Source organism: Hemiscyllium ocellatum, chromosome 20 (assembly GCF_020745735.1).
Source record: "Hemiscyllium ocellatum isolate sHemOce1 chromosome 20, sHemOce1.pat.X.cur, whole genome shotgun sequence".
NCBI lineage: Eukaryota > Metazoa > Chordata > Chondrichthyes > Orectolobiformes > Hemiscylliidae > Hemiscyllium > Hemiscyllium ocellatum.
The window spans coordinates 28,397,145-28,424,661 of NC_083420.1; the positions used below are offsets into that span (position 1 = coordinate 28,397,145).

At 41.5% G+C, this 27,517-nt stretch overlaps 1 protein-coding gene across 1 annotated transcript in view; it reads left to right on the top strand.

Annotated features, from left to right (window-relative positions):
* LOC132825430 (netrin-3-like) overlaps positions 1 to 27,517 on the top strand; it is a 185,374-nt gene that overhangs the window by 62,253 nt on the left and 95,604 nt on the right. Inside the window, exon 3 of the mRNA XM_060840691.1 lies at positions 23,393 to 23,581. Coding sequence (XP_060696674.1) covers positions 23,393 to 23,581 — 189 coding nt within the window. The remainder of the gene's footprint in view (positions 1 to 23,392; positions 23,582 to 27,517) is intronic.

Consider the following 27,517-nt stretch of genomic DNA (forward strand, 5'->3'; position numbering starts at 1 on the left):
TTGTCCTCTCACAATCTAGAATTATTTCCTCTGAAATTATTTCCCTAAAGCGCATGCATTACCTTGCCCTCCTTAAAAAGTCATCCTTGAAATCATGTTTTCACTCTCCATTTCAGCCTCTCCTGGGTTGGCATTGGATTTCCTTTCCCTCAGAAACCCTGTGAGACATTTCTCAATTTTGACAGGAAAATCTAAATAGAAGTTGTTGATAACTATCTAGAACACTTGGGGAGGAATTAAAGTTTGTGACAGTGCTGCCTTATATGACAGTGTGATTGTTAACGCCAGCCCCAGTCTTGGACCTAAACAGCAATTGTAAGACGTAAGGGGCCAGAAGAGGGGAAAGTTTAGTTTCCTTTGCACATTCCAGAGTTCTTTTAAGTGTGCAGCGGACTCAACTTGTGTGTGCTGATGTTAATTGTAAGTTGATATGTAGCCTTCAGTGTGTGAGCTAACATTTGTCTTCGCTTATTATGGGCACCTGTTCTAAGTGTATAATGAGGGTATGTGCGGTTTAAATGTGTGTTTTTACAATCTACACCAACAGCTATGGCTGCAGCAGAATCCACATGCCTACAGCATTGGAATCAAACAGAAAATACCTGCAAAAGTTTTAAAACCTCATTTGCTCTCATACTTCACACATATGGACTGCTTAACATTTCCTCTGCTTTCATTTAAAGGGATCGGGTAGTATGTTAATCTAATTATTCCTCTTAATCTAGCATTCACTTCACTCACTGATGTTACAAAATGGTGGTTTAAGCCTCGAAGTCACGAAGGAAATCTCATTGAAAGCAGAGAAATGTTGGGTGGAATTCTATAGGAGCCTGACGATGTGGGTTACAGTGAGAAATGCAGAATCACATGACAAATCCAGAGAGGCCTATTTTGACATTGAGACTAACTCTCAGCATCTTTTAACTAAGTTCTGGGATCAAGAGATTTTTGCTGAGCAGCGGCGAGTTGCCTAATAAAAGAATCATTGCTTGTTAATGACCTTGTTGAGATGCAGCTTACTGTCCTGCAACCCACGACAAATTAGATGAAAGGGTTCTTGACATCAAAGTCAGAGCGAGTACCTCCTGACTTCATCTCACAACTGATGAAGAGCCTCCTCGCTGCTCACCACACAATAGCATCTCAGGGCACAGTCATGGGCACCAGTGGCATGCATTCCTTGACGATGGATATTAGCAACTGATAATTATCAACCCCTTGGGATCCTCAGGCACCGCTGCAATCCATTTAGAAGTTGACATCTGCTTTTCGGGATGCATTGGAATGTAGCCTTGAAATGCTGTTGCAAGGAGTCTTTGTGCACAAGGCTAGGTACCCAACTCATTCATTGGACAAGTCTGCATCTCGGGACCCATCATTTGCTCTCTTAGCACTCACTTACTTAACATCTACTTGGATGTTCATAGCATCCTTGCCTTGCTGTGCCTATTAGCACAGACAGCCTGGGGCATTCCTTCCTTGGCCAGTGTGTCAGCAGTAGAGAGCAGAGTGTGGCCCTGGCCTTCTGTGACACTGCTGGCCGTTCATCCAGACTGTGAAAACTATGCTAACTTGGACCTCCAGGAATAGGGTGCTCTCCTCTGGACCACCACATCCACCAGATCCTCCAGGTCTCTGTTAGAGAAAAATGGTGCCTTTACCCCTTCTCAAACATATTCAGAAAGACTGTCCTTCAACAAGCTAGGCAGCTTTGGAATCTTAGTGCTTGAACCACAGGAGTGGGTACATGGTTAATGAGATGAGTTTGGCAAGATGTGGCACAAGGTCTTACTATACTTCATAGAGAGTAACCCTCTGGTAAACTCAACAAACAAAAAAAATATGATTCAGCTCTTTATGTTTTATGTTCAGAGAATGGGGCAGATTCAAACTTGGTGGATTCAGTCCCTCTGCTTTCATGCATTGGACAATGAGTGACAATGAGAGGAATTTTGGTACTATCCTGTCAGGGATTAATAGGGTATATTGCCCCACTGGCTATCAGCTCACCTGCACCTACAGTCCAATTCTGCGCTGAATTGTTACACTTTCTCTGCCATGGCTCATTACAAGCCAGGGTGAAACAAAAAGAAAATATTAGACATGTTTAAGCACTGGCAGCATTTCTCCAGAGAGAATCACTCTGAACGTTCACCTGAAACATTTGATAAAAGGTCACATACCCAAAATATAAATCTTACTTCTTTCTCTACATATACTGTCAGACTGGCTGTATATTTCCAGCAATTTGTTTTTATCTCAGATTTACAGCATTTGTAGTAATTTGCTTTTTGTATTGGACAAGAAGTGAACCTAGACCTTCTGCAATCCTAGAGGGGAGTTGTAAGCTCAGACTGGAATAAGGAAATAGCTTGTTTTTATTTTGTTTCAGTTCTGCTCCAGTTTTGATCTGCAATTAAAGCACACCAGACTTTCTGAATTCATTCCTTGGACAGAAAAACAACACTTTGTTCCATGCTTGGAGCAACTGTTTCCATGAGAATCAATTGCACAGATGCTTCTGAATTGAAGGAGGTTGTGTCCCTTGAGAACAGAGAACATCCCATGCTGCTGGGAGTCTCTGTCTTTACTGTGGAGCAGCTCAACTAGTACATTTGGGGAGGAGCAGCATCAGGGATACCTCTGGGAGGGGGGGGGGGGTGGGCATCAAAGGGTGGTGGAGCAGCTGACGGGTGTCCCTTAGAAGTGTGTTTGAAATGCAGAATGTTTCAAACATTATTGGTACCATCAGCATCTACTGCACCCTTCGTTGCCTTTGCAAACATGATGGTGGGCTCCTCTTCTGCTCAGTTGTTAAATTATCCACCATGGTTCATGACACAACACTGCAGGGCTGTGCTCTGATCTGTTGCAGGTGTCTGCAGCACGCTGTTTCCACTGATTAGCATATAAGCAGCACTAAGTTGTAATTTCATTTAGCTCATGCCTCATTTTTAGACATCACCCAGAACTCTGACTCTTACCAAACCTCATTTAGCCATGACCTCTGTGTTCAGTGACTTACACTGACTTGCCACCTAGCATTGTTCTGATCTTAAAATGTTCATCCTTGGTTTAAAAATCTTTTCTAATTCTGACCATTTAATCAATCCATCCTTCACAGACATACCTTCAGCTGTTGAGACCCTGAATTTTGGAATTTCCTCCCTGGAACTTACCATCTCTCTTCCACTTTCTCTTTTAAGATACTCCTTAAAAAATTGCCCCTTTAACCAAGTGTTTGATCACCTGTCCGAATATCTTGTTATGTGGTCCAGCCTCCAAGGTTACTTGAAAACACATTTTGCCTTGAGGCATTTTACTACATTAAAGGAGATATATAAATTCAAGGTGTTGTTGTTGATGTGTTAGGCCATGAGATTACAGATTACAGTTCAACACAATCTGCTGCTGCATGCCCAGATCTGGGATGGTAGATCAGTTCCCAATCCATACCATTTAGCATGGGGGTAGTTATGTACAGCTAATGGAGGGCACCCACGTTGTGAAGACATGTCTTTATTTCCATAAGGACAATAACTTCTACTAGTACTGTCATGGAAAGATACATTGAGACTGGTAAATTGGTGAGGACAATTTGAAGCCTTATTGGCTCTCTTATCTCTCGCCTCAGACCCAGCATGCTAGCGGTGCCTTTCAGTACTTGGCCAGCTCAGTTGGTAATGGTAGGACAGACATCATTCTAGGAGATGGACATCGAAGACCTACATTCAGAGTACATTCTGTGACCTTTTCATCCTCAGTAATACCTTGAAATGGTATTCAACATGGAGCAGTACATAGTCATCAGCTGATCGAGGGTGAGAAGTGATAATTAGTCAGATGTCTTCTTTCCCATAGCAGATGCTGGTAAACTGAATGCGCTTTAGAGTCATGATGAGGACTCCTGTGGTATTCCATTTGTCGCATCCTGTCAACCTGAAAATGACCCATTTCTACTTACTGTCTGTTTCCTGTTAGCTAAGCAATCTTCTATCTATACTATTACATTGTGATATCTGATTTTATTTGTAATCTTAATGTGACACCTTATCAATGGCTTCTGGAAGTATGCCTCATCTACCAGATCCCCTTTTCCTATTTTGCTTATTAGATCCTCAAAGAATTGTAATAAATTAATTCAAAATGACTTCTCTTTTACAAAACATTGCCTGATTTCATTGACATTTTCTAAATGCCCTGTTATTACCTCCCTAAAAATCTATAATTGTATTTTCCATTCTATTTCTAGATCACAGCTAGCAGGTCATAGATTTCATACAACTGAGTGGTTTACTATGCCATTTCAGAGGACATTTAAGAGTCAACTGTTTTGCGGTGGGTCTGGAGTCACATGTATTTTAGACCTTTCAACCTTTGCCTCCTGAATAAAAAGTTGTTCAAGGACAACAACATCGGATCCAACACCAAAGTCATGATTCACAGAGCTGCCCTCCTTTATAGCTCAAAGACGTGGGCTGTCTACAGCAGACACCTCAAGGAGCTGCATCAGAACCACCAATGCTGCCTGTGCAACATTCTCACTATCTGCTGGGAAGAACGACTTACCAACACCAGCATCCTTGACCAGGTGGTCATCCCCAGCATCGAGGCACTGACCACCCTTGATTGGCTGTGATGGGCTGGACACATCATCCACATGACCGACTCGAGACTCTCCAAGCAGGTGCTCTCCTCCCAGCTTCGAAACGGCAGGTGAGTCTCAGGTGGAAAGAGGATGGACCTCAGCAATACCCTCAAGGCCTTACTGGTGAAGTGCACCATTCCCACAGACACCTGGGAATCACTGGTCCAAGACCGTACAAAGTGGAGGAAAAGCACCTGGGAAGGCATTGATTACCTCGAGACTTGCTGTCAGGAAAAGTGGACGCCAGGTGAAAACTGTGAAAGGAACATGTTGCCGCACCAACGTCCATCCACCCCTTCCCACCATCTGTCCCAAGTATAACACAGCCTGTAGAAGTGGCATCAGTCTGTATAGCCATCTACTGACTCATCCTGAGAGAGAAAGAGGGTCATCCTCATCTGCCAGGGACTGCCAATGATGATGATATATGCCAAACCAGAAAGAGATGGCAAATTTCCTTCTTCGAAGAAAAGTAATTGATTTTCATTTTGACACTTCATAGCTACTCTTACTCAAGCCAGGTTATTTTTTATTGCAGATTTATTTTTTTGTTTCTAAAATTTGAACATAGGTTCTCTGGATTCCAAGTCTAGTAACATAACCACTTTGCCAGAGGAACCACAGGATCCTTGCTGAGTCGTGGGTGTCCCTGGGATGTCGTTTGGAAATTCCAAGGAAATGCCTTTCTTACTTGTATAGTTTGAAATTGAGTAAAGCTGAGCTTTGTTATACAGCAGGAGCAGTTAGGTAGCAGATGCTTGCGTGCAGAGGAACGAGGTTAGCAGCCAAGGTAAAGCCAAACAGGCACAAAACCTTATAAAATAGATTTGAGAAAATCGGTCTGAATTCTAAATTCAGACAGTAATGATTTTCTCAGGAAAGTCGTAAAATCTTCAAATAAATCCATTTTAACAGCCGACAGTTTTAAGAGAAGCCCTTCATTTAATTTTTCACCATCGAAAGCCTCCTGTTGGGCTAGCTCAATGTGCACTTTAACAGATAGTCACAGAGTCATACAGCATTGAAATAGACCCTTTGGTCCAATTGGTCTACACCGACCATGTTCACAAATACAGAGGAACCTCGATTATCCGACATTCGATTATCCGAATTTCGGATTATCCGAACAAGATCGCAAGGTTCGCTTGCTTGGTTAAATTGTGTTATCCAGCATTTGATTATCCAAACAAAATACTCCCTGCCTGTGTCGTTCGGATAATTGAGGTTCCTCTGTGAACTAATCCACTTACCTGCATTTGGTCCATATTTCTCCAAACCTTTCATATTCACGTACTTATCCAAATGTCTTTTAAATGTTGTAACTGTACCCGCACTTCCTCTGACAGTTCATTCCACACACGAACCACTCTCTGTGTAAAAAAGTTGCCCTTCATGACCTTTTTGAACCTTTCACCTCTGGGTTTCATGTAACATTGTAAAGTGGAAATCACTTGTTGCTGTAAGACTGTATCCTGAGCAATGCAGAAGTTAGTTATAGCAGTTTGCTGCCTGGGATCCTTAAGCAATATTGCAAATGATTCAATCAATAGATCAATGTGCAATTAACAAGTTCTTTGTACCATTGACAAAATCATCTGCTCATTAAATTCCCTCCGTACTGACTTAACAACCATTCCCACCACAAGTACAGCAAAGGCCAAATATGGAGTAAAATTCCTGCTACACTGAAGGAGTTCTCAAGAAGGATCGGTGGACCCGAAACATTAACTCTGAATTCTCTCCATAGATGCTGCCAGACTTGCTGAGAATTTCTAGCAATTTCTGCTTTTGCTCCTTCTACACTGTCCTATCAAACCTTTTGTAGATTGCTTACTGTGTGGAAACAGGCCCTTTGGGCCAATAAGTCCATGCCAGCCCTCCGGAGAGCAACCCTATATTTACCCCTTCACCTAACACTACGGGCAATTTAGCATGGCCAATTCACCTAACCTGCACATCTTTGGACTGTGGGAGGAAACCGGAGCACCCGGAGGAAACCCACGCAGACACGGGAAGAATGTGCAAACTCCACACAGACAGTTGGCTGAGGTGGGAATTGAACCCGGGTCTCTGGCGCTGTGAGACAGCAGTGCTAACCACTGTGCCACCATGCTGCTCACAGCAAAACATCTTTATATACACACATAGTCACTGAAGCAGTTTGGTCCTGTACAGTAGCATATGAAGAAATAAATAAACATTGGAGTTTGACTCTATCCAGCAAACATACCAGACATTTCTTACCTGTACAGGACTATACTTACATACATTTGAGGCACTGGGGAGTCCGAAAACTGAACGACCACCATTTAACTTTGGCTGAAAGATCTGAGATAGTGGTCTTTCCCCTCTGTGCCTTAGTTGAAACTGTCCCAAACTTTAGTGTGTTCCTCAGCATGTCGTCCTGGACCTTGGAATGTGCCCATTTGCAACACTCAGTTGAGGTCATGTCTTTACTCTGGAAGACTATTGTCCCATCAAACTATCCTACAGCAAATACATCACAAGGTTAGATACAGAGTAAAGCTTAACCTATGGTGAAGGAATGTATCTCTTTCTCACCTTCATAGATTACCACTGGTTATTTTGAGTTACATTTTCTAACAACTGCCTAGTGTTGTTCAATGGTGATTATTGTTGGATTCGCTGCTGCATTCTTATTTAACTGTAGGGCTAAACCCATCTGAGAAGCTATATGGCTAAAACTTTCTTTCAATTACAATGTCACAGACAGGCTGGCTCAGATATGATTCTTGATTTACTTAATAATAATGTTCCAGGACAATGTAAAATACTGTAGAAGTGTTAAGTTGCAGCAAAAGTAATAACAATGTGAAATACTGACAACATTTGATGTGGTTGCATGCAAAATGTTACAAAATAATACAGAATTTGTATTGAATTAGTGGATTTTTCCAAATAGGAGAAGAGGGAATATAAAGATTGCATGAGGCAAGTTTAAAAAAAATCCAGCAGGTAAAAGAAAGTTATAAATCAAATGATGAAACTCTGTAAGAAGAAATTGTAAAGTATTCTATTGACACATCAATAACAAAAGGAAAATTAATGTAGAAACAGGACCATTAAAGCATGAACAAATAAGCTTATAGGTAATGCTAGAGAAGTGACAGAAATCATGAAATAAATATTTTTCCTCAGTTTTTATGAAAGAAGATAATGAAACAGATATTTAAATGGGGGATAACCTTTATAAAGTGTATTAACATAGTTGGGGTAGAAAGACCATAAAATATAGGAGCAGAATTGGGCCATTCAACCCATCAAGTCTGCGCTGCCATTCAATCGTGGCTGATATGTTTTTCAACCCATTCTCCTGCTTTCTCCCTGTAACTTTTGATCTCCTTCCTAATGAAGAACTTATCGATCTCTGTCCTAAATACATTCGGTGACTTGGTCTTCACAGCTTCCTGAGGCAGAGTTCCACAGATTTGTTACCTTCTGGGTGAAGAAATTCATCCTCATCTCAGTTCTGACCCTTGTAAATTCCACGAGGTGCTGGCTGCCGTCCTGAAAAAGATCCCTGTATCCCCACTTTCTGCCTTCTGTCTGTCAGCTCATCCTCTTTCCATGCCCACACCTAGTCCTAGCTCTTATCTTAATTAGCAGCCTCTTGTGTGGCCTTCTGGAAATCCAAATACATCATGTCCACTGGCTCTCCTTTGTCTAACTTGCTCATTAACTCCTTAAAGAATTCTAACAAATTTGTCAGGCATGGCCTTCCTTTGACTAAGTCAAACTGATTCAGCCTTATTTTACCATATTCTCCCTACTCTGCAGTCTCATCCTTAATAACGGACTCTAAAATCTTAGCAATGACTGAGGTCAGGCTAACCCCAGTTTATAATTTCCCATGCTCTGCCTCCCTCCCTTCTTAAACAGGGCTGTATATTAGCCACTTTCCAGTCCTCTAGGAAAGTATTCGTGCCTCCAGAGATTCCTGCAAGATCATCACTAATGTCTCTGCAACATCCTCACCTATCCTCTCTAGAACCCTGACTGTAATTCATCCAGCGTTGGTGATTTGTCCACCTCCAGGTTTTTCAGCATCCCCATCACCTTTCCCTTAGTGATGGCTAATACATTCACTTCTGCCCCAATTCTCTTGAAGTTCTGATATGCTATTGGTGACTTGCACTGTGAAAATTGATGCAAAGTATCTATTCAGTTCCTCTGCCATTGCTTTGTCCCCCATTTCTGCCTCTCCAGCCTCATTTTCTAATGGTCCAATATCTACTCCTGCCTCTCTTACCTTTGATAAATCTAAACAAAACTCTTGCAATTTTCTTTTATATTTCTAGTTAGCTTACCGTCATATTTCATTGTTTCCTTGCTTATTGCTTTTACGGTTGTCCTCTGCTGGTTTTTAAAGGCTACTCACTAATCTTCACCACATTGTATCTTACTCCCTTTGCTTTTTTTTTGTCCCTGACTTACCTTGTCAGCCATGATTGCCTTGTTCTCCCCTTAGTTTCTTTCTTCTTCCTTGGGATGAATTCCTGCTATGCATCCTGAATTACCCACAGAAACCCCTGCCATTGCTACTCCACCATTTTCTTTGCTAGATTCCCCTTCTAATCAACTCTATCCAGCTCCTCCATCATGTCTTTGTAGCTATCTTTATTCAATTGTAACACCGTTACATCTGATTCCAACTTCTCCCTTCAAACTGCAGGGTGAATTCTTTCATTTGATGGTCACTGCCCCCTAGCGATTCCTCTACCTTAACCCTACACATCAGTCAATGCAGAATTGCCTGTTCAATAGTGGGCCCTACCCTAAATTGCTCCAAAAAGCTGTCTCATAGACATTCCACAAGTTCCTTTTCTTGGGATCTGCTACCAACCTGATTTCCCCAGTCCACCTGCATATTGAAGTCCCACTTAATGATTGTAATAGTATTTTTCCTACATGCTTTTTCCACCTTCTGATTTATTTTCTGCTCCACATTCTGACTATCATGAGGAGGATTGAAAAGTGTAGTGCTAGAAAAGTGCAGCAGGTCAGGCAGCATCCAAACAGCAGGAGAATCAATGTTTCAGGCATAAGCCCTTCATATGGGAGAAGGGGAAGGGGGCTGAGAGATAAATAGGAGGGTGGTGAAGCTGTGGGTGAGGGAACTGGGAAGGTGATAGGTAGATGCAGGTGAGGGGGTGATGGTAATAGGTGGACTGGGGAGCAGGGGTTGGAGCAGAAGGAAGATGGACAGATAGGATAGTTCAAGAAGGCAGTGCCGAGTTGGAGGGCTGGATCTGAGAGGAGGTGGGGGGAGGGGAGATGAGGACTTTACATAACTCCAATCAGGGTCTTTTTTTCCTTTGAGGTTCCTCAATTATACTCACACAGACTGCAGACCTTCTGACCCTGTATTACTTCTTACTAACAGTGTAATTTTACTTCTTATGAACAAGGCAACCCTGAATTCTCTGCACATCAGCCTGTCCTTTTGATAGGATGCGTATTCTTGGATATTTATTTTGCAACTTTGTATGCCCGCTACATTGTAGCTGCCAGTTTCAAACTGCACTACAAGCTCATGTGCCTTTCTCATATACTGTGGCATTTAAGTACAACAGCATCAGTTCTGCATTGACCATCCCTGCTCTCAAGGGCACACCACATTGTCAGAGTGACTGTATCAAAAGCACGCCACACTGCTGGAGTGACTGTATGGAGGTCATCCTGCACTTTTGGAGTGACTGTATTGAGGATATGCTGCACTGTTGGAGCAACTGTATAGAGGATGTGCCACTTTGTTGGAGCGACCGTACTGAGGATGTGGTGCACTGTTGGAGTGACTATCTCGAGAATGTGTTGCACTGTCATAGCGACTGTATCGAGGGCGCACCGCATTGTTGGAGTTATTGTATCAATGATGTGCTGCACTGTTGGAGTGACTGTACAGAAGGCACACCACACTGTTGGAACGACTATGTCGAGGATGTGCTGCATTGTTGGAGCGACTGTATAGAGGCCACTCCACACTGTTGGAGTGACTGCATTGAGGGTGCACGGCACTGTTGGTGCGGCTGTATTGAGGATGTGCTGCACTGTTGGAGCAACTGTATAGAGGGTGCCCCACACTGTTGGAGCAACTATATCGAGAATGTGTTGGACTGTTGGAGCGACTATATCGAGTATGTGCTGTAATGTTGGAGCAACTATATTGAGGATGTACAGCATTGTCAGAGCGACTGTATTGAAGGCGCACTGCACTGTTAGAGCGACTGTACTGAGGATATGCTGCACTCTTGGAGCGACTATATCAAGGATGTGCCACACTGTTGGAGTGACTGTATCGATGGCACACCGCACTGTTGAATCGACTGTACCAAGGATGTGCCACACTGTTGGAGCAACTGTATCAAGGATGTGCCATACTGTCATGTGGCTATATTGAGGGCACACCACACATGCAGAGTGACTTTATCGAGGGCACACCTCCCTGTTGGATCGACTGTACCGAGAATGTGCCGCACTGTCAGAGTGACTGTATCAAGGGCACACCATACTGTCGGAGTGACTGTATCGAAGCCGTACCGCATTGTCAGGGTGACTGTATTGAGGATATGCCGCACTGTGAGAGTGATTGTATCGAGGATGTGCCACGGTGTTGGAGTGACTGTATTGAGAATGTGCCGGACTCTCGGAGCAACTGTATTGAGGGCACGCTGCACTGTTGGAGCGACTGTATCAAGGGCATGCCGCACTGCCGGATCGATTGTAATGAGGATGTGTTGCACTTGTCGGAGTGACTGTATCAAGGGTGCACCACACTGTTGGAGCGACAGTATTAAGGATGTGCCACACTGCTGTAGTGGCTGTACCAAGGGCATGCTGTATTTAGGGAGAGTATTGCATTTTACAGGGTGGCCACTACTGAAAGAGCTTTGCTTTGCTGAAATTAATTACTGCTTTCCCTACTCATTAGTGACTTCAGATCTGTGTTATTACTATTGCTTTAGCTACAGTTCATTTTTTTTTTGTGTTTCAAATAAAGCAACTTTGCTCCATATCAAGTGCCCACTACCCTCTATTTCATATCCACCACTTTCCATTCCATTTTCACTGCTCTTCACTCCATATCCATAGCTCTCCACTCCATAGCACTATTCTTCACTCTATATTCGCTGCCTTCCAGTTCATATCAGCTCTCAATCCACTGCCCTCTACTCTCTGCCCCTGCTTCCTCCTCCACACACAGTACCCTTCATTGCATATATGAAACCCTTCATTCCATTTATATTTCAAATTCTGTCCTAACACTGGGAATCCCCTGAGCCTCCCATTCACCAGTCATTATAAATGAGTTCACTTGGCCGGTGCATGTCTTTTGAGTAACTATCTCCAGTTACTGTGTGAGTGTGCCCCTTCGGGAACATTCATCTACCAGAGGGCCACCCAGCTCCAGCTGTTCGAGATGAGAGTGTGGTGCTGGAAAAGCACAGTAGGTCAGGCAGCAGCCGAGAAGCTAGAGAATCAAAGGGCTTTTGCCCAAAGCATCAATTCTCCTGTTCCTCGGATGCTCCTCCATACCTGCTGTGCTTTTCCAGCACCACACTCTCAACTCTAATCTCCAGCCCTCACTCTTGTTCAGCTGTTGGAGATCCAAGCATGTTCTCTCTGTAACCAACCAATACCCTTATTGAGGAACAAGTCGAGTCCAACAGACCTGGGACTGTTGCTGTTGTTTTTTAGATTAGATTCCCTACCGTATGGAAACAGGCCCTTCGGCCCAACAAGTCCATACTGACCCTTCGAACAGTAACCCACCCATACCCATTCCCCTACCCTGTATTAACCCCTAACAAATGTACCTAACACTATGGACAATTTAGCATGGCCAATTCACCTAACTGGCACATCTTTGGACTGTAGAAGGAAACTGGAGTACCCGGAGGAAACCCACGCAGACACGGGGAGAATGTGCAAACTCCACACAGACAGTTACCCGAGGCAGGAATTGAACCCAGGTCCCTGGTGATGTGAGGCAACAGTGCTAACCACTGAGCCACAGTGCCATTGTTTTGTTCAACCCTATGAGTAGGAACTCGTAAAGCCATCCTCTGACAGAGGAGGAATTTTAAGGTCAGTCTGCAAACTTGTTATCTGCAGGTCTGTTGATAACATTGAAAATGACTCAGAAAATATGAGCGTCACTCACTCATCCCAGAGACTCTGGCAGAATTTGTACAGTGGCAAAGATCGGAATCCTGACCTTTATGAGGAAGTAGAAGGGGATATGTCTCAGCCACCAAGAAGCTCTTTAGTCCTGCTGTTGATTAGAATGTATGGTCAGTTTGATGCTGGTTGGGAAGGACTCCAGTAAAGGCTGAGGCTAGAAAGGAAAGAAGAAGGAGAAGTGGAATAATTTGGAAGGGGCTTATTTTTTGAGAAAGCCTAAAAGAGAGATAGGCCATTCGACCACACATTGACCCTCTGAACAGCATCCTACTCTATCCCTGCAACCCTGTACTTTCCATGCCAATCCACCCAGTGGAATAACATGCAGACAGAAAGTAACACAATCACAGAGATCTACAAATACCTTCTCACATTGGGGGAGAAATCAGACTTGGTCTTCATATGAGTGATTTACTTGTGTTGGAGGTAATGCAGCAAAGGTTCATTTGATTGACTCTTGTAATGGGGTTATTTTCCCATGAAGTGAATTTAAGTAAATTGGGTTTAAAAACTTTGGCCTTTACAATCATGAGAAGTCATTTCATTGAAACATAGGAGATTCTGAAGAAACCTAGCAGGATAGATACTGAGAAGTCATTTCCACTGCTCAAGGAATTTAAAACCCAAAAGCAGAGTCTCGGAATGAAATCAGGAAATATTTATTCACTCAAATGGCTGTAAAATCTGTGGAATTCTGTACTCCAAAGGGTTGCGAATGCTCTATTATATATTATATTCAAGTCTGAAATAGACAGATTTCCAGAGAAATCAAAGAATGAAGGTAAGTAGTGAATAGATGGAAATATGGAGTTGAGGGAGAAACCATGGTAACATCAAACCGTGGAGCAGACTCAAGGCATAGCATGGTTCATTCTTATGTCTTCTGTTCTCATGTTCTTCCAGAGTAACACACTCATAGATGGTAACATACCCATTGGCATTTCCCAATGTCTTTGAAGGTGGCAATACTTTTTGTTTTCATTCATAAGATATGAGCACCCAGCATTTATTGTCTGCCCCAAATTGCCAGTCGAGAACATCTGTGACCTAGAACTCACTGACAAGGAGGATGGTAGTCATAGAGACAATCCATAATTTGGAAGGAAGTTGGATAGGACCTTGAGGAAAATAAATGTGCAGGATTATGGTATTAAATCAAGGGAATGGACTGACCGGAATAATCTAAAGAGAGCTAACATTTACTTGATGGGTCAAATAATAGAACATAGAAGGATACAGCGCAGTACAGGCCCTTCGGCCCTCGATGTTGCGCCGACCGAATCCTACCTAACCTATACTAGCCCAATAACTTCCAAATGCCTATCCAATGCCCGCTTAAATGACCATAAAGAAGGAGAGTTCACCACTGATACGGGCAGGGCATTCCATGAACTCACAACCCGCTGTGTGAAGAATCTACCCCTAACATCTGTCCTATACCTACCACCCCTTAATTTAAAGCTTAATGCCTTCCTTCTTTGAATTATTTATAGTAGGGATTGCTAATCACTGGATAGCAGTCATACTGGATCTGCAGGCAGCAGCAAGCTCTGGTCACAATGGGCACAATGCTTGCTGGATCACTGGATATGGTCATCACTGGGCAGACTGGAAACAGTGATCACTGAATCATAGGTCAGCAGCAATTAACTGGATTATTAGGCAAAAGTGATTGCTGGATCACTGGACAGCAAAGATCAGAGGCTCAGCAGGCAGCAATTCTTACTAAAGTACTGGGCTGTGGAAATCAGTGGATCATCATGTTGTAACAATTGCTGGATCACTAGAAACATAGAAACTAGGAGAAGGAGTAAGCCATTCTGTCATTCAGATCTGCTCCACCGTTCAAGATTATCATGGTTGATTCTTGATGCCATATTCCCACTTTCTCCCCATAACACTTGATGCTTTTAAAATCCAAACTTTTATTTATCTTTCTTGAATATATTCAGTGACTTGGCCTCGACAGCCTTTTGTGGTAGAGAATTTCTAAGATAATTACCCTTCAAGTGAAGACAATTTTTCTCATCTCTGTTTTAAAGGAACTACCACATAGCATAAGACTGTGACCTCTAATTTTAGATTAGATTACTTACAGTGTGGAAACAGGCCCTTCGGCTCAACAAGTCCACACCGACCCACCGAAGCGCAACCCACCCATACCCCTACATTTACCCCTTACCTAACACTACGGGCAATTTAGCATGGCCAATTCACCTAACCCGCACATCTTTGGACTGTGGGAGGAAACTGGAGCACCCGGAGGAAACCCATGAAGACACGGGGAGAACGTGCAAACTCCGCACAGTCAGTCGCCTGAGTCAGGAATTGAACCCAGGTCTCAGGCGCTGCGAGGCAGCAGTGCTAACCACTGTGCCACCGTGCCGCCCACCTAGACTCCATAACCACTCCATAACCACTGAAAACATCTTCCTTTCATCTAGTCTGTCCAACTTTGTTGCAATTTTATACATTTCAATCAGATCCCCTCTCATCCTTCTCAACTCTAGTGAAATTGGGTTCAATTGAACCAATCTCTTCTCATAGGACAGTTCTGCCATCCCTGGTATCAGCTCCTGAACCTTCATTACACTCCCTCTATATTCTTTCTGAGGGAGAGTAAAATGATACATAATACTCCAGGTGTGGTTTTACAAAGGCTCAATTTTCACAGTAAGACATCCCTGTTTCTGAACTCAAATTTTCAAATTTTATTAAAAGCACTCTGAACATCCAAATATCCCACATCTTCTGGTTCCCCCGATCTAGTCCACTAATTGCATCTTCAAAAAATTTAAGTAGATTCATTAAACATGAGCTTCCTTTCATAAACTCAATCTGGCTTTGTCCAATCCTGTTAATTTCCACATAAAATGTTATCACATCTTTATAATAGACTCTAACATTTTCAAACTACTGATGTTAGGCTAATTGGTCTGAAATGCTATTTTCTTCTTTCCCTTCCTTTCTAAATTATGGAATTACATTCATCATACTCCAAACTGTAGGAACTCCTCCAGACTCGATAGATCACCAATCCATCCAATGTTTCCCGGGCCACTTCCTTCAGTTCTCTGAGTGTAGATTATCTGGTCCTGGTGAGGTGATTTGTCACCCCTAAACTCCATTCATTCCCTCTCACTCTAATTTTTTACTACCACTGATTTCTTTCAGTTCCTCCCTCTCACGAGAACCTTGGCCCTCTAACATTTCTGGGAGGTTATTTTGTGTTTGTGAAGCAAGAACCAAAGCATGCAATCTCTTCTTCTGCCATGTCTTTGCTCCCTGTTATAATTTCCCTGTTGTCTGACTGTAAAGTACCTACAAATATGTTTTATTAATCTTTCTCTTTTCACATATTTATAGGAGTTTTCAACCAGTTTTCCCTGCAACCTTTTACTCTTATACTATATTTTCCTCCTGTTAATCAAATTTATTTGTCCACTTTGCTGAATTCTAATTGGAATTAGAATGGAATGTTTCCAATCCTCAGGCTTGCTCGTTTTCCTGGCAATTTTACTTGTCTCCTCTATGGATCAAATCCTATCCATTATTTCTTTTGTGAGCCATGGATGAGCCATCTCTTCTCTTCTATGTTTGTGCCAGACAGGAATGAAATAATTGTTGGAATTCATGCACACTTTCTTTAAATATTAACCATTACCTATCAACCATCAATCCTTTTGTTAAGGTTCCCAAATCCAGCCTTGCCAATTTGTAACCCATACCCTAATTGTTCCCTTTAATTAGATTCAGGACCCTAATTTCAGATTCAATCTTCATTTGCTGAAGAATTTTATCATATTATGGACGCTGTTTCCCAAAAGACCCAATACAATTAGATTGTTATTCAATCTTTACTGATTGCACAGTACCCGATCTAGAATAGCCTGTTCTCTGGTTATTTCCTCAATATTTTGGTTGGAAGAAAACATCACACAAAAATTCTCCTCCACAATACCATTGCTAGGAAGCTAGAGATCATACATTATGCAATAGCAAATGATTATTAAATCACTAACAAGAATAGGTGTGCTGCATATTTGTGTTAGTTTGTCTCATTTCCAGAATGCAACTATCATTACCTTAATCATGAACCCATAGCACAGATTGGGACAGGGGTTTTGACTCTACTCTGTTGGACAAATTGGCCACCTCCTTTTAATTTCTTCCCCGCCTGTCTCAGACTCTTTCTGGAAGCTTCTCCAGCTCTGACTGCAGCTGGAATTGTCGGAATTGTGTGAGCTCCAATAACTGAAATCAGGAGTCGATTAGTTCTGTCAGTATGGGTTCTGGCCCCTGTGTAGTCTACAGCCCAAAGCTGGTGCAGCGAAGCTGGATTCCAAACAAAACATCTGGATGTAATTTCTGAACAATGACCCTGAGCCCTACATTCATTCCTTACTCCATGCGTGTCTGTGCTGTTGACCCAAACTGCACATGCTCAGTATGTCACCGATGGAGTGTTTTCCCCAGAATGAGGAGCAGCAACATCTGTTGAACAGATTAGAACGAAAGCATTGAGTTTCAGCACAGTTCCTCTGATTGCGTTAAGGTCATGACAAGCTTGGGAAGCAGTGATTGGCAGGCAGAATGATTCAGTTTCCTCGAAACAATCGCTAAATTGGTGTGTTTGAGATTGAGCAATATATTAAGTAGTCTATTAAGCAGTATATTGGACAATATATTAAACAATATTTGAAGCAGAATACTGAACAGAATAATGAGCATTACATGGAGTATTCTATCAAGCAGTACATGCAGCAATATGTTGAGTAGTACACACAGCAGTATATCGGGCAATACATTGAGAGTTAAATGGGCAGTATATTGAGCTGTATATTGAACATTATATCAAGCAGTATGTTGAACAATATATTGACCAATATATGGAGCAGTACATTGAGTAATGTATCAAGCTGTACTTTAAGCAATGTATCAAGTATGTATCAAAGTAGAATTTTGAGCTGTGTTTGAAAAGTATATTGAACAGTGTCAAAAACAGAAATTGCTGGAGAAACTCAGCAAGTCTGGCAGCATCTGTGGAGAGAAAGCTGAGTTAACGTTTAGATTTAGATTAGATTCTCTACAGTATGGAAACAGGCCCTTTGACCCAACAAGTCCGCACCGCCCCTCTGAAGAGAAACCCACTCCCCTACCCTGTATTTACCCCTAAAACTGTGGGCAATTTAGCATGGCCAATTTACCTGCCCTGCACATCTTTGAATTGTGGGAGGAAACCGGAGCAAACCCATGCAGACACAAGGAGACTGTGCAAACTCCACACAGACAAGTGGGAATCAAACCCAGGACTCTGGTGCTGTGAGGCAGCAGTACGAACCACTGAGCCACCATGCCACCCTCCTTCAGGTCCAGAGACCCTCCTTCAGGTTAGAAAGGTCACTGAACTCGGAATGTTCAGTCTGCTTTCTCTCCACAGATGCTGCCAGAGCTGTCAAGTTTCTCTGGCAATTTCAGTTTTGTTTCTGACTCCCAGCAAATGCAGTTCTTTGTTTTTTGTTATTTGGAACAGTGTGTAGAGTAATATATTTGGTGAGACATTGAGCAAAATATCATGCAATATATCATGGAGTACATTAAGTAGTTCATCAAGACTTACATTGATAAAATGTTATGCGCAGTGTTTTGAACAGTATGTTAGGTAGTATATGACCAGCATTTTCAGCAATATTTCAAGCAGTATATGAAGAAGTATATTGAGCAATTCATTGAGTAATGCATTGAACAACATAGTGAGTAGTAGTTTGAGCTCCATATTAAGTACATATTGAGCAGTATATTGGGAAGTACATCAAGTTGTATATTGGGCAGTATGCTGAGTTGTGGAAGGAGTCAATATATTGAGGGGTACATTCAATGATACATGGAGCAATATAATGAGCGGTACATGGAGCAGTATATTGAGTAGTATTATGTGCTGCATATGTACAGCACATTGAACATTGAGTAAAGCAAATTATTCTGCATGTTTGTACATTTATGAATGTAATTATATTGACCACCAAACAATTTCCACCCAATTTGAGTTCACAGATTCAAGTCTGGGGCAGGTGGGGCAGGTGGGGTGGGGTGGGGGGGAGATGGTGTTGGGGTTTACTATTCCATCAGAAAGGATTCTGTTTTGAGTTTAGGAGGTTATTAATCTATGGGTTGAAGGCTATTGACTCTGATTTTGTTCATGACAGCTGAAGGTTTGAAAGTTCCTTTTCACTTGGAAGTTATTTTATCTCTCGGCTTTCCTTTTTGAAAAAAGGAATCCCTGCTCAAAACCAGCAACTACACCATAGCAGTATCTAGAGGGCCTTGAAACAATGAATTTCCTTCATTGAGAATGGCTGTCCTGTTTTTTAATAGCAACCTGGATCTCCGAACCAGGGCAATTTCTTCTTTGTGGCATTCTCCTACCAGGCCTATATTACATCATTAATGTGAGCACTGTTAAAGACAATTTTCAAATTAACCCTTTCAGAACTTATACAATCTGTATTAAGCCAAATATTGAGCTGGATACTGAATAGTATATTTATCGGTATGTCAAATAGAATATGAGAAATTCGTCAAGCAGTACTGTGCATTAAGCAGTATATTAAGCATGTCTAATGGTATATCGAATTCTATATTTAGCAGTATGTTGAGCATTTTCTTGCACATCAAACAATTTAGTCAGCAGGAATATTGCACAGTTTATCAAGCTGTCTTTGAGCAGTAAAGTGAGTAGAATAATAAACAATGTATTCAATACTTGAGCAATATATCAGAGAGTAAATTGAATAATATGTTAATCAGTATATTGATCAGCATATTGAGCACTATATCGAACAGTATATTTTGCAGAAGGGGCCTAAATGTTTCTTTACCCCAAAGGGTTCCTCTTGCAATTTTCTTAAAGGCCACTTTTGTTTTCATAGGCATTTCTTTTGAATTTTAATGTTCCTTTTTCATTCACACTGTCTTCTTTATTGGGTGATGTACTCACAGGGCAATAGTACCTTCTGCATTTATGTAGAGCTTCTGCCTTCAAACAGAAAAAAACAGCACAAATACCAATAGCATTTTTTGATTTTATTGTGCCAATTTCAAGATTTTTTTAAACTACAGTTTCCCCTTTTTTTCTGGTTAAAGGGCATGCTGAGAAACAGGTGAGGATATTGACTTGCGAAGTTCTAACTGTGTAACAGGGGGAAACATGCACAAATTAATTCAGAAGGACCAAGCTAACCATCAGATAACAAATGGTTTGATTCACAATACTTCACATTTCAGTGACTTTTGCTAAGTTACTGTACCTCCTCGCATGATCATCTATGCTTTATTGAGACAATAGTTTGGAACCCTTCAACATCAAATCACCCGAGTTATATTAAAGTTACATTTCACTACAGGTCTCTCATAGATGCAAAATTAGAAGAATGAATTAATGTTTTCAATGGTGATCATTAAAAGTAAAGCCACAACCCACAGGGAAAACAATCATTTCCCATAAATCACAGTTTTGTTGTAGTTTATACAAGAAAACAACTATCCTGTACAAGCGACAATTATAGTTTCAAAATTACCAACACACACTTTTACACAAAAAAATCCCCTTTAACAGCTGAAGATATTTCTGGAGGATATCATTACGGATATATGTCTATATGCCAAACAGAAGCTAATTGCTGTCCTGGATGTGTGGTGTATATCCTGCTGAATTTTTAAAAAAATGCACATCTTAAAATAGCTACTTTATCTAAGCCCAAACACAAACCTTATCCCAAGTTATCCAGGTTATTTAAGAGCACTAGCCATTTCTCACCTCCTTTCAAACCTATTGATGCTGGGAGTTGCAAGACCAGTCAGAGACACTGCTTTTGCTCATCCAATCACAGGTTTTCTTCCTGCTGCCCTTACTACTCCTCCAAATCAGAGATTTTGTCTCTTGAGGTGCAGTAGATGTGGGAGAAAGAGCATCATTGGAGGAGCTGGAGGAATATGGGAGAGACACCATCTGTAGTTGGAGATGTAGCTCTCCACAGATCCTACTTCTTCTAAGGTTGTTTTATCTCTAATTTGTTACCTTCATCATTAACTTTTCATGGACTTTTTGGGGCTTATGAGTGGAAATTAACATTCTGACCCTGTGTATTTTGAACCTTGTTAGAGATACAACCTATATATAATGAAGTCCCAAGTAATGGTATCTTTTAGGTGCAATATGGTAACGTAACCATCATTTGACCAATATCTGATCTGAAAGACAGCCACTCTGATAATGCAGCCTTCCCAAAGTACTGCCCCTTCAAAGATACAGTACTCCATCAGTATTATATCTGACTCTAGGCTACTCCACAGCACTATCTCTCTCAAATGTTATTACGCTCATCCAGATCAATAAAATATTTGAATTCTTCATGATCAACTGAAAAGGTCATACAGTGAGATTTCAGTTTTAATGATGTTTACTGTAATAAACAAACTAAAAGCAACATTATATTGACAGTACTTAGTTGGCAATTTGTTCTCTAACATAGAAATCTTAGAATCCGTACTGTGTGGAAGCAGGCCATTTAGTCCAACAAGTCCACACCGACCCTCCGAAGAGTAACCCATGCAGACTCATTCCCCTACCCTGCACTTACCCCTGACTAATGCACCTAACCTACACATCCCTGAACTCTATGGGCAATTTAGCATGGCCAATTCATGTAACCTGCACATATTGGGAAACTGGGAAGAAACCAGAGCACCCAGAGGAAACCCACACAGACACGGGGAGAATGTGCGAACTCCACACAGTCACCTGAGACTGGAATCAAACCCAGTTCCTGATGTTTTGAGGCAGCAGTGCTAACCACTGAGCCACTGTGCTGCCCCAACTTGCAGAAAATATCCCTCATTTAACTCTTAATGCAACTAATTACTCTGTACCTTAAGTGGACTCTTCATTCTCCAGGAACCAGTTGAAAGCTATTTTAAGTTCCTGATAGTTTGTATCCATGAAATTGGGATCTTCAATGAGCTCCCACTTACATTCTCCACGGTGAACAATAGAGACTGACTGCCACTATCTCACTATCCTCTTTCTCTCCCAGATTCTTGCAGGTTAAGTTTCTGTAACTTTCAGGGAGATTGTTAGGAAATCCTGTATGCCAACACTATAATGGCTTACTGTAGCCTGTTCCCCTCTTGAGGTCCATTTCCATGGCAACATGAATCACATGGGCCTCGTATTTAGGTGGCAGTGCTGATTAATTACCTTCTAATCCTGGAATCAAATTTTCAGTTTAAAGTATAATCATTTTGAAACACCAACATTCCTAACAGCTTCCTGTGAGACGAAGGCTAACAGTCTACCTGCAGTTGTCAAAACTGCTCTATCACTGCCTGCACTTGTGAAAATCTAGTACCTTTGCATTAAAACAATCTGTACCTCATTACCCCACAACAACAAACATTGCCACTTAGTACAGTGTTCCTTTCAGATGACTCCTCCGTAGTACAGTACACCCTCAGTTGTTCAGCATGATTCAGAGCAAAACGCATGATTCCTTTCACTGTTATATTTTACCTCAAATTAAACAGATAGGCACAAAACGTAACATACATAAATTTTGTACTTGTAGACACACAGTACAGTGCTCCCTTGGTAGTGAACCTCTGACAAAGCAGCACTCACTCAATAATATCCTTGATAGTGCAGTGTCCACCCAACACTGCCCCTCCATTTGTGCTGTGCTTCTTTCACACTACCCTTCCGATAATACCATATACCCTCAATACAGAGCAAACACTAGTGCAGTACTCTTTCAGTACTGTCTCTCCACCAGTTTAGTGTCCACTCAGTACTGTCTCTCCACCAGTGCAGTCCCCACTCAGTACTGTCTCTTCACCAGTGTAGTGTTCAGTACTGACTTGAATGTGTCAGCCTAGATTATGTGTTGGGGTCACTGCAATGCAGTTGGAATTCACAACCTCCTGAACCACAGCCAGGAATACTACCCATTGGGCCACACTGACACCTATGACAAATAACCATTTACATACTACATCCAATAAAAGCCATCTAGGGACACAAGTTATTTTTAATGTATATATGAGGCAGGCTCTTGCTCAAAATGAGAACAATCTGACATCTACAGAATCAAGTGGAACTTATTTCTTAATTAAAATTTGTTCTGACCAATATTTACCCCCCCCCATCTAAAAATATCTAAAGCATACTAGTTTATCACATTACTTTTTTAGCTATCTTGCTGTCTGTAAATTGGCTGCCATGTTTCCCTCCATTCCAACAGTTTTTATACATTAAAGTGTTTGACTGTGGTCTGCTTCAAAACATCCTGAGGCAAGGGATAATAGTTGTGAATTTCCAATTTTTCTTTTGTCAAAGACATTGGGAGTAATTTTGTGTAATATCGGATTGCTGCCTGTTCTACAATACTGTTGATGTATATTGCCTTGTGCTTGGAGTTTGGTCAAAGTCTAAATCACGCTGCATTGCCTCAATGGGATTTGACATGATTCTTATTCTGTTTTCTTTAGCTTGTAGCTGCAACCTACATGCCCGAAGGTGCCGATTCAACATGGAACTATACAAACTCTCTGGACGAAAAAGTGGAGGCGTTTGCTTAAATTGTCGGCACAACACTGCAGGTCGACATTGCCACTACTGCAAGGAAGGATTTTATCGAGACCTCACCAAAGTCATTACTCACCGAAAGGCATGCAGAGGTTTGTTGGACTTCCCAATGTCCAGAACACTTTCATGTGGGCATGTACATATGTGAATGGATAATAATGAACATGTAGATAAGAGGAACTCAAATACACCAACAAACAGATTAACAGACAGGCAGGCAGACACATACACAAACAGAATTAGATTGCAAGATTAATTTTCAATCTGAAATTATATTAACTCAGATTTAATTATGGTACGCGGTTTCAAGAAATCACACAGAATATAATGGTTTCTGGACAAAGCTCTGTAGCAAGCTGGTAAGAAGACTCAAAAGATTGGGGGTGATGCTCTACAACTGATGAAAATGTCAGAATACAATACACAGTGCAACGTGTCACGACTTCTTTGGTGTTGGCTGCAAACAGACCAAAAAAGACTATTTTGTGACATTATGGGCTACTATTTTGTGAGGCTACATACATGAAAGGACAAATTCATTTGCAGTTTGAGTCCATAACCAGCCCCATGCTATGAACTAATACCAAAGGCGACACAGTAGCTCAGTGGTTAGCACTGCTGCTTTACAGTGCCAGGAACCCGGGTTCACATCCAGCCTCAGGCGACTGTCTATGGAGCTTGTACATTCTCCCAGTGTCTGTGTGGGTTTCTTCTGGGTGCTCCAGGATGCTCCCACAGTCCAAAGCTGTGCAGATTAGGTGAACTGGCCATGCTAAATTGCTCCTAGTGTTCAGAGATGTGTAGGTTAGGTGCATTAGTCAGGGGAAATGTAGAGTAGTAGGAGAATGGTTCTAGGTAGGTTATTCCTTGGAGGATCAGTGTGGACTTGTTGGGCTCAATGGCTTGTTTCCACACTGTAGGGATTAAACCACATGCAATAGAATTCTGTATTAGTTCCACCCTGGCAACCCTTAGCTCAACTCTGAAAAACATACATTTGAATATTGGGACAAAATGCATAAGTTTACCATGCCTGGATTATTTCTTACCATTTAATTGCCTGACATTCAATTCCAAATTATGTTAACAATAACACAAGACAATTCTAACAAAACAGGAGCACAGTAGAGACACTGGGGATCAATTAGTTCCTAGTTATTAATCATTGTGAGTAAAGTTAGACACAAAGTATAATTAGAAATATAAATTATTGCTCCTATGTTATTGATCAACAATCTAAAGTGCTATAATTTGAACATATCACAACAATCCAATCAGACATAAATTATTCTACTTAGAAAGAAGCTCAGTTAACCAGGTTAGGTTTACAGTTTATATTCAATGTCATTGTTCTTCTGATGTGGAGATGCTGGTATTGGACTGGGGTGGACAAAGTCAAAAGACATACGACACCGGATTATAGTTGAACAGGTTTATCTGAAACCGTAAGTTTTCAGAGCCGCTGTTCCTCCCTCAGGCAGCTGGTGAGGGGCAATACATCAGACACAGAATTTATAAGTAAAAGGTCAAAGCTAGTGAATGTATTGAACAAACCTGAATGACAATTAAGTCTTTAATCAGTTAAAATGGAGGTGCATGTTTCAGTTGGTTAACATGTAAATCCCAGAATTTCTTTCAAGCTCTGAGATAACTTCAGGTTTTATCAGAATAAAGGTGACACCTCAGGTGAGACAATACATTTTAAGCGTGAGGCCATGTTTTGAGTCTGTTTGTATCTCAAACTGGAGTCAGACTGGATTTATTTTCAAAGTAGGAGTTTATAAAATGCCACATTGACTGACTGTCCACAGATTGTGTGCTTTTTGGACAAAGTGTAATGTATCTGCAAATACAAATCTGCAAAAGCAAATTCATCCCATAGATTTTTATATTTGTGTGCAGCTGTGTGTGTATGTGCGTGCTTGAGAGAATGTGTGTTCGTGCTGGAGAGGGAGTATGTGTGAGTGTCAAGGAGTATTTGTATGTGAGAGCGTGTGTCTGAGTGTGTGAGAGTGTGTGTGTGTTTGAGAGAAACTTTGTGTGAGTGTGAGGGAGTATGTGTGTGACAGCATGCATATGAATGTGTCCGTGTTGTGTGTGTTTGAGAAAGAGTGTGCATGAGTTGTGTGTGTGTGTGTGTGTGTGTGTGTAGGAGTATTTGCCTGTGAGAGAGTGGGAGTGTGTGTGTGTGAGTGAGACTGAGTGAGACAGAGTGAGTGAGAGAGTATTTTGTGTGGTGGGGTTGCCTGTAGTGTGACATGAAATCCAAGATCTCGGTTGAGGCCATCCTCATGGGTACTGAACATGGCTATCAGCCTCTGCTCGGCATCTCTGCGTTGTTGCATGTCTTGAAGGCCACCTTGGAGAACGCTAGCTCGAAAATCTGTGGTCAAGGATATTCAGCATCGGATCTTCAGGTAAACATCTTCCAAGATGGACTTCAGGATATGCAACAATGCAGAACTGCTGAACAGAGGCTGACAGCCATGTTCAGTACCCATGAGGATAGCCTCAACTGGGATCTTGGATTCATGTCACACTATACGTGACCCCATCACACTATATACTCTTACTCACACATGGGCACACACTCAGACTCTTTCATACAAGCGCGCGCGCGCACACACACACACACACACACACACACACTCTATCACATACACACACTCATCCTCACACTGTCTCACAGGCATATACTCCCTCACATTCATGCATACTGTCTCACAGGCATATATTCCCTCACACTCATGCACACAGTCTCAAGGACACACACTCTCGCATACACTCACACACACACTCTCACACATATTTACTCCATCACACTCACACACGCTCCCTCTCAAGCATGTGCGCGCGTACAGACACACAGACGCACACACACACTGCCTCTGTCAAGAGCGTGCACATATACCCACACCCACACTCTCTCCCTCATTGCAGACTCTATTTTGTCCAAAAAACACACAATCTGTGGACAATCAATGTGGCATTTTATAAATTCCTGCTTTGGAAATAAAACCAGTCTGACTCCAGTTTGAATAAAACAGACTTGAAACATGGCCTCACACCTAAAATGCATTGTCTGACCTGAGGTGTCATCTTTATTCTGATAGAATCTGAAGTTATTTTGGGGCAGTGACTTGAAAGAAATTCTAGGATTTACATGTTCATCATCAAAAGCTGCATCTCCATTCTAACTGATTAAAGACTTCATAGCCATCTAGATTTGTTCAATATATTCCCATTAGTTGTATGATCCTTTGATTTTCTTTTTATGTATTAATTCTGTGTCTGATGTATTCTCTCTCACGAGCTACATGAGGAAGAAGCTGAAAGTTTACAGTTTCAAATAAACCTGTTCAACTATAACCTGGTGTAATTTTTGACATTGTTCTCATGCACATGTCAATTAAACAAAGTCAGTGTACCCTGCATGAGAGGGGTCTTTTTTTAATACTGGTAGTGAAACATTGTATCCTTTCTATGTTCACTGTCTATTTCTGATTTAAATAATATGGTCCTGTTATGCTATGCTGTTACCTTAAGAGAGTGCAAAATTCCTGATAAATATAATGTCTGTTCAACTAAACACTGAGCATTTCTTAAACATATAAATTTAATTTCTATGTTCTCCATTGTCTTGAAGCTTCTTTAATTGCTTTAACCTTCGCATTGAAGAAGCACACATTACAGTAGAACTGACTATCCTGAATTTTCATCAGTGGTAGAGATTTATCCCCCACCTTCTGAGTCTTCTTACCTGTTTGCTAGGGAGGTTTCTCCAGAAACCAAACCTAAACATTATATTTTGTGTGATTTCTTAAAACCAAATACAATCCAATACAATCTGAGTCGAGTTTGATAAGGCCAATTACAAAGGGTATATAGACATTCCTTTCCTTTATATAAGTGACCAGGGCATAAGCAGCCCAGCAAGGGCCCTAGTTTCACATTGATTTTCAAGATTCCTTTTTGCTTAACATCTTAAGCAAGGCGCATGTCACCTTGGCATATGGTAGATTATAAGC